The sequence below is a fragment of the Podarcis erhardii genome (genome assembly GCF_964252035.2).
Source record: "Podarcis erhardii genome assembly, chromosome: 8".
Lineage (NCBI taxonomy): Eukaryota > Metazoa > Chordata > Lepidosauria > Squamata > Lacertidae > Podarcis > Podarcis erhardii.
Genome location: NC_138499.1, coordinates 21,478,119 through 21,495,295, shown reverse-complemented (window position 1 = coordinate 21,495,295; position 17,177 = coordinate 21,478,119). Strand labels below are relative to the sequence as shown.

General features: G+C 41.9%; 1 protein-coding gene across 5 annotated transcripts in view; it reads left to right on the top strand.

The window, feature by feature from the left end:
• Nucleotides 1-17,177, top strand: part of OXR1 (oxidation resistance 1) — a 198,270-nt gene that overhangs the window by 127,845 nt on the left and 53,248 nt on the right. Inside the window, exon 1 of one of the 5 annotated variants that reach the window (XM_081874131.1) lies at nt 4,500-4,536. The exons of the other annotated variants lie outside the window; for them this stretch is intronic. Coding sequence (XP_081730257.1) covers nt 4,515-4,536 — 22 coding nt within the window. The 5' untranslated portion in view covers nt 4,500-4,514. Of the gene's footprint in view, nt 1-4,499; nt 4,537-17,177 lie in introns of those variants that run through there. 5 annotated transcript variants of the gene reach the window in all.

Here is a 17,177-nt window from a genome sequence, read left to right as displayed (position 1 = left end):
CTGAAAAATGTAGTGTGCGCTAGTGTGCCAAAAGAAGTAATTAATCTAAAAGAAGCATCTTTGTTTCTATGCATGAAATTAGATTTGAAGTAAGCAGAACGATTAGAGAGATGAACAAGTGAGCAGTTATTTGTCCATAAACGTTATCAAGTCATATACACTATCAGAGTTGAGAGCTTTGTCTTCAAAGAGTCTGTATCCATAACATGGCAGAAAAACAAACAACTTTCTAAATACGTATACCCCTTGAAAGACCTAGATTTAAAGGGAAGATTTCTTATACCTCTAAATCTCAGCCGTGAGCTGATGGCTTGCTTATTAAGTCAACGTGGAGTCAGATTACCGCTGGGCACCTTATCTAGTAGTAAACTCTTGCCTGCCAATGGAATTTTACACTATCTGTATCTATCTATCTATCTATCTATCTATCTATCTATCTATCTATCTATCTATCTATCATCTATCTATATTATTTTGAATTTAACTTGTGGGGGGTAATTATAATTGATGGATGGTAGTAATTAACTGAAGAGGAATTGATTACATTTTAAAGCAGTATCTGAGTTTGAAATTAATTAGGTGAAAAGTAATTGAAGACAAACTACTGATTTGGAGTGATTTAAAAGTTTTATTTGGTGTCATTTGGATGGGAAATTAATTGGCTTGGCTTTTCCTGTGTAAAATTTAAATAAAGTCCACACACACACACACACACACACACACACACACGACTATGCAAATTTGCTTCCTCTTTTTTGTGATGCTTTTATTTACGTTTCTATGTGTTCTATTTTATTTACGTATCTATGTAGATATGAATTTGATTTTACTTATACGAATTTACACGAGTATACAGTAAGAATTCATAACAAAACCTAACCCATATTTCAAGAACTCTGCATGCAGTTGATTTACATTCTTTTTCTTAACTCTCCATTAATTTTAATCCAATTCATTACTCCAAAAACAAGATCTTTGCTATGCTTTAAAAAACAAACCAAAACCAAAACACATAACTAAATTTTAACATTCCTCCCCCTTTCTCCTTATTCTTTATCCATTAAGTTAGCTTTTCAAGACTTTGGCAATGCAGAAGGAACTGCTGTGCAGCTAAAATACTGAGGGGTTTTTTAAAACAGCAATAATGTTGGTCATAAGTCCTTTGCACAGGGTCACAAGAACATTGTTCCATCATTAGATATGTCTAACTTCCTTCTCTGCTTCAACCACAAAACTCTGATTCCTCTTGTCGCTCAAAATATAGTCATTTGAAACACTTTATTCTTCTAGTGTGGCTCTGAAATCTTAATATTATCTGCTACCTAATTTTGCATAACTCTGCATTAGGCATAACATTCACTGTGTAGTATTATACATTCACACCATTAGTTTTCTACATTGTAAACAAAAAGAGGGCACTTCACAATGTGCTGTGGGTATTTATTTTTAAAAAGAGAATAGGAAAACAAGCCAATTTATATTTGGTGCTAGAGGCTCTCCTTGTCAGTCACAGTTTCCTGATTAATTAGTTAATCCCCCAGATCTGTAGCTATCTCATTACTAGTAATGTCTGTGACCTGGTGTGACATGCTGGCAAGTTAAGAGTACCAAAAATTAGGCTACGGGTTCATGAACCAGTTTGCTTAGAACTAAATTGTAGATTCAACATTTTATATCCCAGTGATTTTGACAGAAAGTAAAACATGTCCTTAAAATCAATCTCATCAAAACAAATGAGACTACAACTCCTAACTTTGGCTGCATTGTAGCCCAATCTTCATATATTGGGACATTATATAGGTTGTTCTGGTCATTCCAATGGGTGGGTCAGCACACTTATTGGGATGGAACTCCACAGACTCTTTCCAGGTAAACATGCCTAGCATACTGTGAACTGTTATAGGGCTTTTCACAAGTGTTTCTCCATGTGTTCTGTAAACACATGGAGTTGCTGTTGGACCAGAGCATGCCAGGCACTCCTGTCTTCCACTGCCTCCTGCAGTTTGGTCAAACTCATGTTAGTAGCTTCGAGAACACTGTCCAACCATCTTGTCCTCTGTCGTCCCTTTCTCCTTATGCCCTCCATCTTTCCCAACATCAGGGTCTTTTCCAGGGAGTCTTCTCTTCTCATGAGGTGGCCAAAGTAGTGGAGCCTCAGCTTCAGGATCGGTCCTTCCAGTGAGCACTCAGGGCTGATTCCCTTAAGAATGGATAGGTTTGATGTTCTTGCAGTCCATGAGACTCTCAGGAGTCTCCTCCAGCACCATAGTTAAAAAGCATCAGTTCTTCGGCGATCAGCCTTCTTGATGGTTCAGCTCTCACTTCCATACATCACTACTGGGAAAACCATAGCTTTAACCATACAGACCTTTGTCGGCAAGGTGATGTCTCTGCTTTTTAAGATGCTGTCTAGGTTTGTCATCACTCTTCTCCCAAGAAGCAGGCACATGGAGTAGGCAGGTCCATACCTGTTGGTGCCATCCTCACCACAAATATGCAGGTCAGCTCCATCCCAGCCTCTACAAGTGATAATTTTATTGTCTTATCCCTTTTGTAAACCACACTGAGGTTTTTTTTTTCTACAGTCAAACGGTATGTAAATTTCATGGAATATATATTTCAAAATCACTAGCATGCTCTGCTCCAGGACCTTCTTGTTATTTCCCAGCCATTCAGAATGCATCCACTGGCTTCATCCCCAATAAAAAAATGCATCTCGCATCTTTGCTACTATTTCTTGCAGCCTTTTTGGCTACATTAACCCTCTCCTCCCCAACTCCTCCCCACTAGATCTCTCAGCAACTCACATATATCATGTCAATTATGTGAGCTTAAAATCCACTGGAGGATAGATTTTGACTGATATCTGGAGAACTCTTAAAGTTTCTGCTGTGACGCCAACAAGGGCTTTGCAAATCCCATTAAATCATCTTGTCTTCGCTACACATGGTTGCTTCTGTCTCAAGTGTCCCACTTCCCTTGTGAGAGCACATCCAGTATGTTTCCCCCTGGAACCCATTGTAGCAGCTATAAAATACTTTGCTATATAAAGCAGCACCATGTTTTGCTAAGATATTATCATGGTCCCTTGTTGCTCATCGTTTTCAGTTGCTAACCATTTGAATTGTGCAAGCAAGTAAACCACACTTTCTTCATGCCTGGTGGAAGATTAATGTTTGGAGCTTAGATGGGCAAAATTATAGAGAAGGAAAACAACAGGTTTGTTGGGTTATTTCAAATGACTGAAAAAATATATATCTGTTGCATTTAGATGCTCATATATTGCATTTAGAGACAATGGAGGCACAAAGCAATTGTATTTTAAACATTTTAAATAAGTAGTGTGTAGCAGACGAGGCCTGATATGGTGATGCAATTGCATTTTGCATTTAAAAATGCCCTGGGGAAAATAGCAATATGCTCACAAGAAGGCAAAACAACTTTGATTTCAATTAGATTTTCGCTCTTTACAACCAAGGCTGAATTTGAACCAGGATCTTTAATAAGAAACTGAACATAGCTAATTTGCAATGAGATCACTGCATGATTCGCTTGTGGAATTAGCTTTTCAGACTTTGGCCCGGTGCTTAGTTTAGAACAAGCTGTGGTTTAGTGCGGACAAGCAGTGTGCACACTGCTTAAAAGTGTGGCAGGAGAGCAGATAAACATATAAATATATACATACATTTTAATTTATAGATCACTTGCTCAAAATAAAATAAAATATCCCAAGCAACGTGCAATGCACCAGGAATGCTTTTTGGAAAGGGAAGGATAAAAGTTCCTAGAGAGAAAGGAGGGAACATACAAAAAGGAAACAGCTAGAGCACAATCTATAAAATGGATAATGCACCCTTTGCCATATCGTCACAGGGCAGAAATATATAACAGAGCAAAATAATAGGAACAGCAGGATAAAATTCCACATTGAAAAACACTAATCCAAAACAGGTAGTGGTCTTGATGAACCAAGCATGTTTCAGCTGTTAACAACTGGGCAGGCTAGGGTAAGTTCCCAAAGTGGAAGCAGTGGGTGGTTATCTGAACCCAGCACAATGCTGTCCCTCATACCTAGATCTAGCATAATGGCTCCCTATTCCTCCTTTAAGTGCTAACATTGAGATGTGTGTCCTTGAATGATTAAAATGGTCTGAAGACTGTCTGTTTTGCTTCTGCTTAGTTTCAGTAACAGACCTCAAAAAGAGTTTGCTGTCCCAGTGTATTACAGAACTAACTGTAACCAATTCAGTTAGTTCTATAACCACACATTTCCTGTGGCTACTGTTAAGAGTCATTCCAGTGGGGTGACTGAATCACTATAGCAGCGAGGGCCTGTTTCCTAAGAAGGAAGCAGGCACCCCACTCCTCGGAGCACTTCATGTGAATGAGAGCCGATCCCTAGCAGCGAAGCACTTCGTTTGCAGCTTGGAGCTTGAACCATTATAAAAGCAGAACTGCCTCTGCTGAAGCCAATTCAGCCCTTGCTGTTTCTGATCCTGCAGCGATCTGAAGACATGCTCTACTCACAAATGAAAGGTATGTTCAATTTGGGCTTCTAATGCAGAACTAAGGGTGATAATCAGCTAGGTCTTACTCAGAGTAGACCTGTTGAAATGAATGAGTATAATGTTCAGTAGGTCTACTCTGAGTTGAATACCACCCATAGATCACTTTTTTATATTTAACCCAAATGTTCACTTACTCAGGTGTAAATCAGTCCCTCCAGATGTACAGTGGTACCTCGGGCTACATATGGTTCAGGTTACATACGCTTCAGGTTACAGACTCTGTTAACCCAGAAATAGTGTTTCAGGTTAAGAACTTTGCTTCAGGATAAGAACAGAAATCGTGCTCCGGCGGCGCGGCGACAGCAGGAGGCCCAATTAGCTAAAGTGATGCTTCAGGTTAAGAACAGTTTCAGGTTAAGAACGGACCTCCGGAATGAATTAAATACTTAACACGAGGTACCACTGTATTTGCAAATAATGTTTATTAAGTTTTTAACAAAAAAAGGATTACAAAACAGTGAACAATAAACAAAGAACACACAAAGAAAATACAAAAACCAAAATTTAACGTGAAAATAAAAAATAAATAAAAATCCCTCTTTCTAATGTCTTACCACTCATTTACTTATTTTCATGACTTCCTCACACCTCCCTTTTTTGTATTCCATTAAAAAAATTTTGTTCAGCAAATTCATCCCCTCTTAATTTACCCTTGATTATTTATCCTCACATATTCTAACTTCAAATTTTCATCTGATAGCAATCTATTCTTGCATATTCTTATTTTGCCTTAATGCCAGAACCATTTCGTTTCATTCCAACGTCATTAACATTCAATAATTTTACAGTGTTTCTGTAGATAGACTTTAAATTTCTTCCAATCTTCTTCCACCAACTCTTCTCCCTGGTCTCGGATTCTGCCGGTCATTTCCGCCAATTCCATGTAGTCCATTACTTGCATCTGCCATTCTTCCAAGGTGGGTAGGTCTTGTGTCTTCCAATGCTTTGCAATGAGTATTCTTGCTGCTGCTTCAGGTTACAGACTCCGTTAACCCAGAAATAGTGTTTCAGGTTAAGAACTTTGCTTCAGGATAAGAACAGAAATCGTGCTCTAGCGGCGCGGCGGCAGCAGGAGGCCCAATTAGCTAAAGTGATGCTTCAGGTTAAGAACAGTTTCAGGTTAAGAGCGGACCTCCGGAACGAATTAAATACTTAACCCGACGTACCACTGTATTTGGACTCCAGCCCCAAACCAGCACAGCCAAGGGTTATGAATGATGGGGGTTGCAGTGCAGCAACATCTAGAAGTCTACAAGTTTCCCATTGCTGGCACAAGTCCTATTGAAATCAGTGAGATAGGCCTCCAAACATATGTGCACAGGATTATTATTCTGTTTTGCAGATGAGGTTGAAACAAAATGTATGTGTGAGACTTGTGGAAGAGTATCCAGCACTCTGTCCGATGACAGATTGGAGCTCAAGTCTCACTCTGCTTTCCAGTTTTTCAACTTCTAACCCCTGAATGTCTGCCATGGAATCCTTGCGCATGACTGAGAGTTCTGGGATATATTCCAAGGTTAACATGGGGCAATGACCTTGGTCTATTAGGCCCCATGCCAACCCATCTGAACATAGCACTTCCCCATGGCTGCCACTGATGAGCATAAGAGTCAGCCTGATGAGCACAAGTTAAGGAAGTTTTCCAAGCCGTCGAGTGCTCAGCTAAACACATGAGGAGCCTTTGTTGTTGGGCTCCACAGAACAGTTTGAAAAAGCATCACTCTTATCTCCAGATCCTCATCCTATTCCGTGGTACCTATTCCAGTGGTCACCACTGAAAGTTGGTGGAGCTGTTTCTGGGGAGAAGCATTTTAGGGACTGGGAGAGCAGCTCTGGTTGCCTTCTGAGAAAGCTAAAGAGAGACCACAGCACCCCTGGAAGTGAGATCTGCTCCTTACCTAGCCCAGCTCACTCTCAGATCCTCATTAAAAGATAAGCATTCCAACCAAGTGAGGTGTTAGAGGAGGGTTAGTAGTACATCAACGCTCCTTCTAGGGTAGTTGATCATAGGGTCTGGGTCAGTTGATATGGAGAGAACCAGTCCTTGAGTTATTATGGTCTTGAGAGACTTAAGGCTTTATAGGTCAAAACCAGCATTTCTGAGATCTATGGAACTTTCAGAAGAGAATCTCCCTCAGACTGAAGCCAGATGTGGTTTTACAGTGGCGCAACCACCCTAAAAGTCTCACCAAATCAATGCTGTAGAACAGAGCTCAAGAGGAGTGGGGGGGGGGGAGAGCACTGAATTTTAGCATCACACAGAGTGCTTCTGTAATTTGAGTGCCCAAAGTCTGCCACTGTTGCAGCTATGTACTGGGTGTACAAGGGATAATAAGGTGGTCTTAAGTAACGTCCTGCCCTGTACAGTGGTACTTCGGGTTACATACGCTTCAGGTTACATACGCTTCAGATTACAGACTCCACTAACCCAGAAATAGTACCTCGGGTTAAGAACTTTGCTTCAGGAAGAGAACAGAAATCGTGCTCCGGTGGCGGCAGCAGCAGCAGGAGGCCCCATTAACTAAAGTGGTGCTTCAGGTTAAGAACAGTTTCAGGTTAAGAACGGACCTCCGGAACGAATTAAGTATGTACTTTGTTAAGAGTCTTAAGGTGGAATACAGGACACGTGAAGCAGGTTTAATTAGATTAGACTATAATACTGTATATGCATTATAGTTTTTTATACTAACGAAGTTGGTGATTAATTTTAGAATAACACCAAGTCAGCAGGGACAAAATTGAACAGTAACTTAAATGGTACATGAAAAGAAAACTACCTGAAAAGTGTATCACACACACATATTTTAGTGCCTACATGCCAATCCATACATACATACATGGAATGTATTGTTACTGACAAACTGAAAACAAGTAGCAAAAAATATTTTCAAAGCCAGCCTTGCAAGTTTAGCTGTCCAGGCTGATCCAAAAGTTGGTATGGGGAAATATTGCATGTGGCAAAAGAGTTATCAGAAAAGCTGCTTGCTGTTTGTTGAAACAGTTTATTGGCATAAATTTCAAAAATATGCACTTCCAGAGGCTGAAGGCAAGCTGTGCATAATCTGCAGATCATGTTGTTGATATTCAGATTGAGGCTAGTCATACGATTATGAGAAATGAGCGTATGATTACTCTTGACACATTCTTTGTCTCTCAGGTTGCCAGGCACAAAGACTTTTTACAGACCATGTGTCTTAATACTGCTCAGCTGTGCACAGTGTTTTGTTTATTACCAAGGCACTCTGGGAAATCTCAAATTCTGTGCTCCAGGTACTTTTCATACTATAATTACATGGAGGCCCCTACCGTGAATTAAGCACCAACTGTGTACCAGGGCATCATATGGGCAATCAATTCAGTTATTTAGGTGCCACAGCAAAGTCATTATTCTTTAGACAAATATCAAAGAAAGGAGGGTGACAAAAGCTGGAATTTATTGTATTTTTATCTTGCTGTTTTTTTGTGATTATTCCCCAAGTCCACTTTTATTCTCATGACAACCCTGTGAAGCAGATTACATAGAATTAGGTTTATGGCGATACGAACTTGGGTGTCCCCAGTACTAAACTGACACTAAAAGCTAGAGTCATAATGGCCTCAAACATTTATGTCTTCTACAGTGAGAGAAGAGAACCAGGAATGATTGTGTACAGTCATTAGGACTGGGCGATATTATTGATATATCGTCTGAAACAGATTTGAAGTCCATATTGTGATATCGGTTTCATAATTTTTGACCTGACAATATATCGCAGATCATGATGTGTGTGTGTGCGCGCGCACGCACTATGCAAAAATCACAATGTGGAAAAACTGTGAAGCCAGCCAATGCTTCTCTCGATTCCTGCATCTCTTGTTAACTCTGACGGCTCAGCTGTCTCCTACCTTATGCGGTGGGTAGCAAATCACAAGAGCAGGCATGGGCAAAAATCACCATGCAGGAAAAACCGTGAAGCCAGCCAATGCCTCTATATAGCTCCATCCTTATTTCAGACATCGTGATATATTGGTATATCACAATGTTTAGCTAGTGATATGCCACAGTGTTGAAAACCAGGTATTGCCCAGCCTTAACTACCATCAGTATCAGAGGCAGTTTCCTCTGAATACAAGCTGTTGAGAATTGCAAGTGGGGAGCTGTTGAGAATCCCAGTTGAGCTCTGTGGAAATATGGCCATGGTAAGGCAGCCCATCTCAAGTAGCAGATGTTTTAAGTACCATAAAGGTAAAGGGAACCCTGACCATTAGGTCCAGTCGTGACCGACTCTGGGGTTGCGGCGCTCATTTCGCTTTACTGGCCGAGGGAGCCGGCGTACAGCTTCCGGGTCATGTGGCCAGCATGACTAAGCTGCTTCTGGCGAACCAGAGTAGAGCACGGAAACGCCATTTACCTTCCTGCCAGAGCGGTACCTATTTATCTACTTGCACTTTGTTGTGTTTCGAACTGCTAGGTTGGCAGGAGCAGGGACCGAGCAACGGGAGCTCACCCTGTCACTGGGATTCGAACCGCCAACCTTTTGATCGGCAAGTCCTAGGCTCTGTGGTTTAACCAACAGCGCCACCCACGTTCCTTTTTAAGTACCATAAAGGATAGGAAATGTCTAGCGTTTTATTGCAGGCATAATCTGCAACGCGTTCTTGACACAATAATTGGTGCATAAGTTGTGCGTTTATTGTGCTTTAGTTTGTTCTGCGATTCTTCCCCATTTCTGCCATGTTATTGCTGTTCAGAGGGTCAACAGAACAATGAAAATGGGACCAAATTAAACCAGAACATTTGTGGGATAAAAAAGGTACAGGATTTCAGCAAGAAGGTACAGGATATGCACTGATCGGAAATGAAGTAGTGTGACTGCCCCAAAACTTTTGCAGGCACAAACAGTATTGAAAGCAGGATCACGTGTGCTGCCCCAATAGCATTATGAACACACATAATCATGAATGCGCAATAAAAAGGGAATATTGAGGAGGCCTAAGCCTCATTTAATCCCCGCGGCGGGGTGAGCTCCCGTCTTTCGGTCCCAGCTCCTGCCCACTTAGCAATTCGAAAGCACCCCTAAGTGCAAGTAGATAAATAGGTACCACTTTATAGTGGGAAGGTAAATGGCGTTTCCGTGTGCTGCGCTGGTGCTGGCTTGCCAGAGCAGCTTCGTCACGCTAGCCGTGTGACCTGGAAGTGTCTCCGGACAGCGCTGGCCCCCGGCCTCTTAAGTGAGATGGGCGCACAACCCTAGAGTCGGACACGACTGGCCCGTACGGGCAGGGGTACCTTTACCTTTTACTTTAAGCCTCATTTAACCCACGGGGGCTTACTTCTTTGTAAACATGTATAGGATTGCACTGTAAGACCCACTAATGTAATGGGACCTAGTTTTCAATAAACGTGCACAGGATCAAGCTGTAATTGTTTTAGAAGCAAAAATAAATACTGAGAACTTAACAGCATGTATTTCTCAGATCCTATACAAGCCACAGAGGGAGCAGGAGAGTTAGTTATCTAGGAAATAACATCTGACAGGCATGACTTTTCTGCTTTTAGGCTCATTAGACTTCATAAGATAACAGTAAAATCTGAATGCATGTTAAACATAAAACTCTTCTGAGATTGTTAACTGAAATTAAATGTTACACACAAAAAACGGAATCTAATTCTAATTATTGCTGTGCAAGCAGTCATTCAGCCTGCAAGAACAATGCAGCAAGATCTGTGACAGAAATGCCACAGCAATCCTTTGCAAAAGGAATGACTTTAAACTAATGGAAGGATACTTTCCAAAGAGGCTTGTGCATGAAAAATTCCTAGATTCAGCATTTGTTGAAAGCTCTTTACCCTGAGCTATAAACTGAAATATAGTCATATACACTCTCTCTAAAGAAACAGGTACGAGCCTTGGGGGCAGGAGGGGGATCCTGGAAACTCAACAAAAATGCCCAAGTGACCTATGTGGTTAGGAGTGCCTTCTACCGCTTTAGTCTGGTACGTCAGCCTACAGCCATGTCTGGACTGGGACTACTTGGACAGTGTGGCCCACGAATTAGTAACCTTGTTCCTAGATTACTACAATGCACTCTGTGTGGAGCTGCTCTTGGGATAGGTCCAAAAGCTCCCAACTGATGCAGAATGCAGTGGCTCAGAAAGCCAACAACATGTGGTACCTCTGCTAAAACAGCTGCGCACTGGCTGCCATATGCTACCCGGACAGGATTAAGGTTCTTGTGTCCATTTCCAAAACCCTAAACAACTTGGGTGCAGGATACCTTAAGGACCACCTGAGCCCTTATTTCCCAACTCGATCACTGAGATAATCTGGAAGAGCACTATTAGTGGGGTAAAGGTAAAGGGACCCCTGACCATTAGGTCCAGTCGTGGCTGACTGGGGTTGCGGCGCTCATCTCGCTTTGTTGGCCGAGGGAGCCAGTGTAGAGCTTCTGGTTCATGTGGACAGCATGACTAAGCAGCTTCTGGCGAACCAGACCAGTGCACGGAAACGCCGTTTACCTTCCCGCCGGAGCGATACCTATTTATCTACTTGCACTTTGACGTGCTTTCGAACTGCTAGGTTGGCAGGAGCAGGGACCGAGCAACAGGAGCTCACCCCGTCGCGGGGATTTGAACTGCCGACCTTCTGATCAGCAAGTCATAGGCTCTGTGGTTTAACCCGCAGCGCCACCCGCGTCCCATTTGTGGGGAGGGGGTGTTAATTGGGTTGTTGCTGTTTCGTTCTTGTCTTTATTATGTATTTTGTGTTTTTCTCTTGCATTTTTATACAAGAACCACCCTGAGATCTACGGATGAAGGGTGGTATACAGATTTAATAAAAATAATAAATAATTGCCCCCTGTGTTACAGAGGCCCAAATTGCCTCAATTAGAAGTTGGAAATTTAATGTTTCCAGTCCAATGCTATGGAACACTCTTCCAGCAGAGATTCAGTAGGCACTTTCGACTTTCAGGCGACTCTTGGGAGATCTTTTTATGCTGGCAGGCCTTTGTAGCTGTTTAAATTGTGTTATTTATTTATTTATTTATTAGCCAGTCAGTTTCATGATTATCTGTATTGTTTCTAAAGGTGTTCGGTGTTTTAATGTTGTATACTGCCCTGATACTTCATGATATAATGGTATGTAAATACTTTTATAAAATAAATAATCAAATATAATGTGACACTTAAAATTTATTTATTCAAGTTCAGTTTAGATTTCAGGAGTGGAGCCTGATTTCTGTACATTAGCAATCTCATTTTTTTTAAAAAAATGTCCACATAAAAAAGCATAATGGAATTTTTATATGCATGTTTAGAAGAAATGCAGTAATGTAGTCTGAGTTTTGCTAAACATCACGTGACTGAAGATGAGTTGCACATAGTGCTGCAGTTTCTAGCCCATGTGACCTCTCTTGTACCTTTAAGAGTTGTATACGAGGTAGGCCTAATTCAACTAAACATTAACCACAGGAGAATAAGTCACTTCTCACCTGACATATGTTGTAGAATCAGATGCAAACTAGAGGTGCAACTTCAACACCTATGCTCTGGAATTGGCCTGTGATGGGTGTCCTTCCCAGCATGTCAATCAATATAGTTCTGTATGTTTACTTATGATATTTTAGGTTATGTACCAATAGCATGGGCCCTGTCTGACTCACAGGCAGCCTGTCTCTGCAGAGCTTTTATAATAGCTAAGGAAATTATTCTTAGGCTTTGGAAAACAGCTACTGTACTTGGGATTCATAACTGGCTAGAACTTTCCTGTTTGGCAGTCAATAAATGGATGGCTCATTTTTTAAAAAAACCAACAACCGGGTCGTGACTAATACTTTTAAGCACTTTGTGGCCCTTGTTCTTCAAGTGTGTTAGTGAAGACTAACTGAAATGGGTTCCTCTTCATTTCCCCCCAGATATCATTTCATGTAGTGGTCTCTGCATAACATGAGTTTTATTGGTCCTGTGCCTGCGAATGGAAAGGATAGGAACATAAACTAGGGAGGGAACTGCAATGTTGGATCTTCTATTAAGCCGCTGGATATTATGATTCATATTAATCTTAAAAATAAATATTATCATTAAAAACTCCAGTAGGTACAGGGTTGTTTTTCCCATCTTTCTTTTGTCAATGCAGCATTCTGGTGGGCAATTGGCCTTTGGCAAAATGTGCCCTTTTGTACAGCCCTTCATAGGTAAAGGTTATTTATTAAGAGTTGGTGCGCTTGCTGCATATGAATGGCACGATTCAGGACTATCTAGGGCCACTGGGCTGCTGGTTCTCACTAAGGGGAATGTTGATGGTCACCCGCTGTAAGCATTGGCCAGGCTCCTCAAAATTACATGCACCAGCCTATGCGCTAGATATCCATCTCATGCATGTACCCCTGGACAATATATAGAAGGGACATGATCACACTGTAGATTTTTCACATTTAAGAACTAATTCAGATTTAATCGACAACAGAGAAATAAGGCACCTTTTTGCTTGGCACATGTTTATCTGAAGACCAGAGTATCATGGAAATTTGGCAAGAGTGCCTCAGGAGTTATTCAGCAGCCATTTGTGCAAGCAGAATTTCCCTGAGAGCTCCACAGCATCTACTGGCAGTATGCCTGGCATTCACTGCTGCAATTAGCACTTATTTTTATTGGCACCACATTTGTCCCCAGAGTAATTACAGGTCACCGCCACATGCTGTTCTATAGTTTTACCTTTTCTTACCTTAACCCTCTGTTGTTGTTTTTAAAAAAACACAACAACTTTCCTGTGCCTTGAAGCTTTTGCTAATTTTGGCCTCTTGTTTCTTGGCCATTTTATTGGGTGGTAAGTGATGGGAGCGGTCAAATCTACCAGCAAGGGGAGGACGGGGACTGTGAGTTGCCAAAACTTGCACAGAAGACCAATCCCACATTTCCCCACTTTTCCTGTAATACAGGACTTGAGCGAAAGCAGGGGAGAATCAGCAGGCGAGAAGTGGGTTATTATTTGTATAATTCTTCCTTCTGTCTTGGGCTCGGTCTTATTCAACATCTTTATCAACGACTTGGATGATGGACTCAAGGGCATCCTGATCAAATTTGCAGATGACACCAAACTGGGAGGGGTGGCTAACACCCCAGAGGACAGGATCACACTTCAAAACGACCTTGACAGATTAGAGAACTGGGCCAAAACAAACAAGATGAATTTTAACAGGGAGAAATGTAAAGTATTGCACTTGGGCAAAAAAAATGAGAGGCACAAATTCAAGATGGGTGACACCTGGCTTGAGAGCAGTACATGTGAAAAGGATCTAGGAGTCTTGGTTGACCACAAACTTGACATGAGCCAACAGTGTGACGCGGCAGCTAAAAAAGCCAATGCAATTCTGGGCTGCATCAATAGGAGTATAGCATCTAGATCAAGGGAAGTAATAGTGCCACTGTATTCTGCTCTGGTCAGACCTCAGCTGGAGTACTGTGTCCAGTTCTGGGCACCACAGTTCAAGAAGGACACTGACAAACTGGAACGTGTCCAGAGGAGGGCAACCAAAATGGTCAAAGGCCTGGAAACGATGCCTTATGAGGAACGGCTAAGGGAGCTGGGCATGTTTAGCCTGGAGAAGAGGAGGTTAAGGGGTGATATGATAGCCATGTTCAAATATATAAAAGGATGTCACATAGAGGAGGGAGAAAGGTTGTTTTCTGCTGCTCCAGAGAAGCGGACACGGAGCAATGGCTCCAAACTACAAGAAAGAAGATTCCACCTAAACATTAGGAAGAACTTCCTGACAGTAAGAGCTGTTCGACAGTGGAATTTGCTGCCAAGGAGTGTGGTGGAGTCTCCTTCTTTGGAGGTCTTTAAGCAGAGGCTTGACAACCATATGTCAGGAGTGCTCTGATGGTGTTTCCTGCTTGGCAGGGGGTTGGACTCGATGGCCCTTGTGGTCTCTTCCAACTCTATGATTCTATGATTCTATGATTCAACTCACAGAAAGTCACTTGCAAAAGCTCCTCCCTTTCCCACCCACCACTCCCACTCTTTACAGTGATTTTCCTCACCAAGATAGGCATTTGCAGGTGAAATTTGGCAGGACCTTGGTGTCCTTTCTTCCTGTTAGTTCTGCTCTGCAACTGCAGGGTGGCAACTGGAGGTGAAGTTTAACTTTGCTGTTATTACCAACCAAGAAAATAACTCTAAAAACCAAATCTTAATAATATACTGCACTTGTAAAACCAACTAACCAACCAACCAACCAACCAACCAACCAACCAACCAACCAACCAGTAATGTTAATTGTGAAAATAGTACCAAAATATTATAATATATCCATTTTATTTGTTATTATTATTACTATTGAAGGGGAGCGGGCGGCGCTGTGGTCTAAACCACTGAGCCTCTTGGGCTTGATGATCAGAAGCTCGACGGTTCGAATCCCTGTGACGGGGTGAGTGCCTGTTGCTCTGTCCAGCTCCTGCCAACCTAGCAATTCGAAAGCACGCCAGTGCAAGTAGACAAATAGGTACCACTGTGGAAGGAAGGTAAATGGCATTTCCATGTGCTCTGATTTTCGTCACAGTGTTCCGTTGCGCCAGACATGGTTTAGTCATGCTGGCCACATGACCGAGAAAGCTGTCTGTGGACAAACACCAGCTCCCTCGGCCTGATAGCAAGATGAGTGCCGCAACCCCATAGTCGCCTTTGACTGGACTTAACAATCCAGAGGTCCTTTACCTTTTTTTTAAATAAAAAAACCCAACCTTTTTATTACTATTGCACTTGTTAAACACTTGTTACCCGAAGGTCTCCTAGCAATTTACAAGACATTTAAAACATAAAAATAAATAAACTATATCAAAAAAACAGAACAAAACAAACCCCCATAACACCCACAGGAAGCTTTGGCAGCAAAACAATATCACATTTGCCTATCTAAAGATAAGTCTTTAGATAGGCAAATTAGGTCGAGTCACGGACGGCTCTGGGGTTGCGGCGCTCATCTCACTTTACTGGCCGAGGGAGCCGGCGTACAGCTTCCGGGTCATGTGGCCAGCATGACTAAGCCACTTCTGGCACACCAGAGCAGCGCATGGAAACGCCATTTACCTTCCTACTTGCACTTGGACGTGCTTTCGAACTGCTAGGTTGGCAGGAGCAATGGGAGCTCACCCCATTGTGGGGATTCGAACCATCAACCTTCTGATCGGCAAGTCCTAGGCTCTGTGGTTTAGACCACAGCGCCACCCGTGTCCTAAAGATAACTCTTTACCTGGGGCCAAAAGGATGTCAACAAAGGTGCCTGGCAGAGCTCGTTGGGGAGAGCACTCCACAGACAGGGAGCCACAACTGAAAAGGCCCTCTCCCTTTTCACCACCCTGGGGTCTCCCTCAGCAGTGCATGGAGGGTAAGTTATCATACCTCCCAAAGTTGATTAGTAATGAGTGTGGTAAACTATGGTAAAATGTTGGTCTACACTGAAAAATCTAGACCTGGGTGAAGTGGACACATAGCAAGCTCAGCCTACATACCAGTAACAAGAGTTTCTGGCTTTCAGCCCTCCCTGCCATGACTCCTGTGCCAGTAAACACCAGCAGGAGAAACCAAAAGCAGAAAATTTATTTACTGCCAGTTGTAGTTCTACTTCTTGTTTGGCACAATAGTCTACCATCGTTTCCCCACATTTTCCATAGCAAACAGACCATGAGAACCCACTCTCTTATTACCACATGGTTTATTTGCTACAAGCAATGTGGGAAAATAATGGGCAATGGATTTAATCAAGCTTCAGAAGGGGTCTTCCATTCTAGGCACTTTTTCACAAACAAGGGCTGCAGGTATAAGCCATAGCTGAAACACCCAACTATTTAAATTAGCTTTGGGTAAAAATACAGGGCATCTATATTTTTAAATTATATTTCCAAGACATGCTGTTCTTCCTACAGAAGTGACTGAGTCATTTGCTCAATGACTGAACTCTTGTTTATGTGATGTAATTTTTTTAATTTTTTTTAAAGTGGGGCTCATTAGCCAGCTTTAGGCCTCAAGTAAATGGGTGTTGTGCTATTTGCGGCCACTCAGAGCATTGTATGAGATGTCGAACTCTTGTGTAAAGCACACATGTCAAAATTACTCAATAATTGAGTTCACTCCCGTACCACAAACCTATGTGTAACTATAATGCAGTATATTAATACTTGCTATTACCTGGCCTTAAAAAAACTCCCACCAATACATACAAATGCTTTAAAAAATCCAAATCCTGCCATCATGAGTAAGTCACAAACAGCCATCACATATCTAAGTTTAAGAAAAAGGATTTAAGTGAGTATTTTCAAGTGCAGAATTCTTGGGAGAACAAAAGTAAAACCATTCTTCAAACTAGCAGCCCATCAACAAATTGCCTCACAGGAAATATGCATGGCCTTGCATCACTTATTTCCTTAACAGCCCTTCTTTTCTTTTTTAAAAAAACAGCTTTTATGTAAAACTTTTGGCAGGACCCCTTAACCCCTCAATCCTTGCTGAAACAAAGCCTCAAGGTGCAATCCTGGGCACAGGTTTATCCATAACTTCACACTAATCAGAACTGCATATGGAAATATCAGCCACCCACATGCTCATATATATTATATAGCACATTCACAGA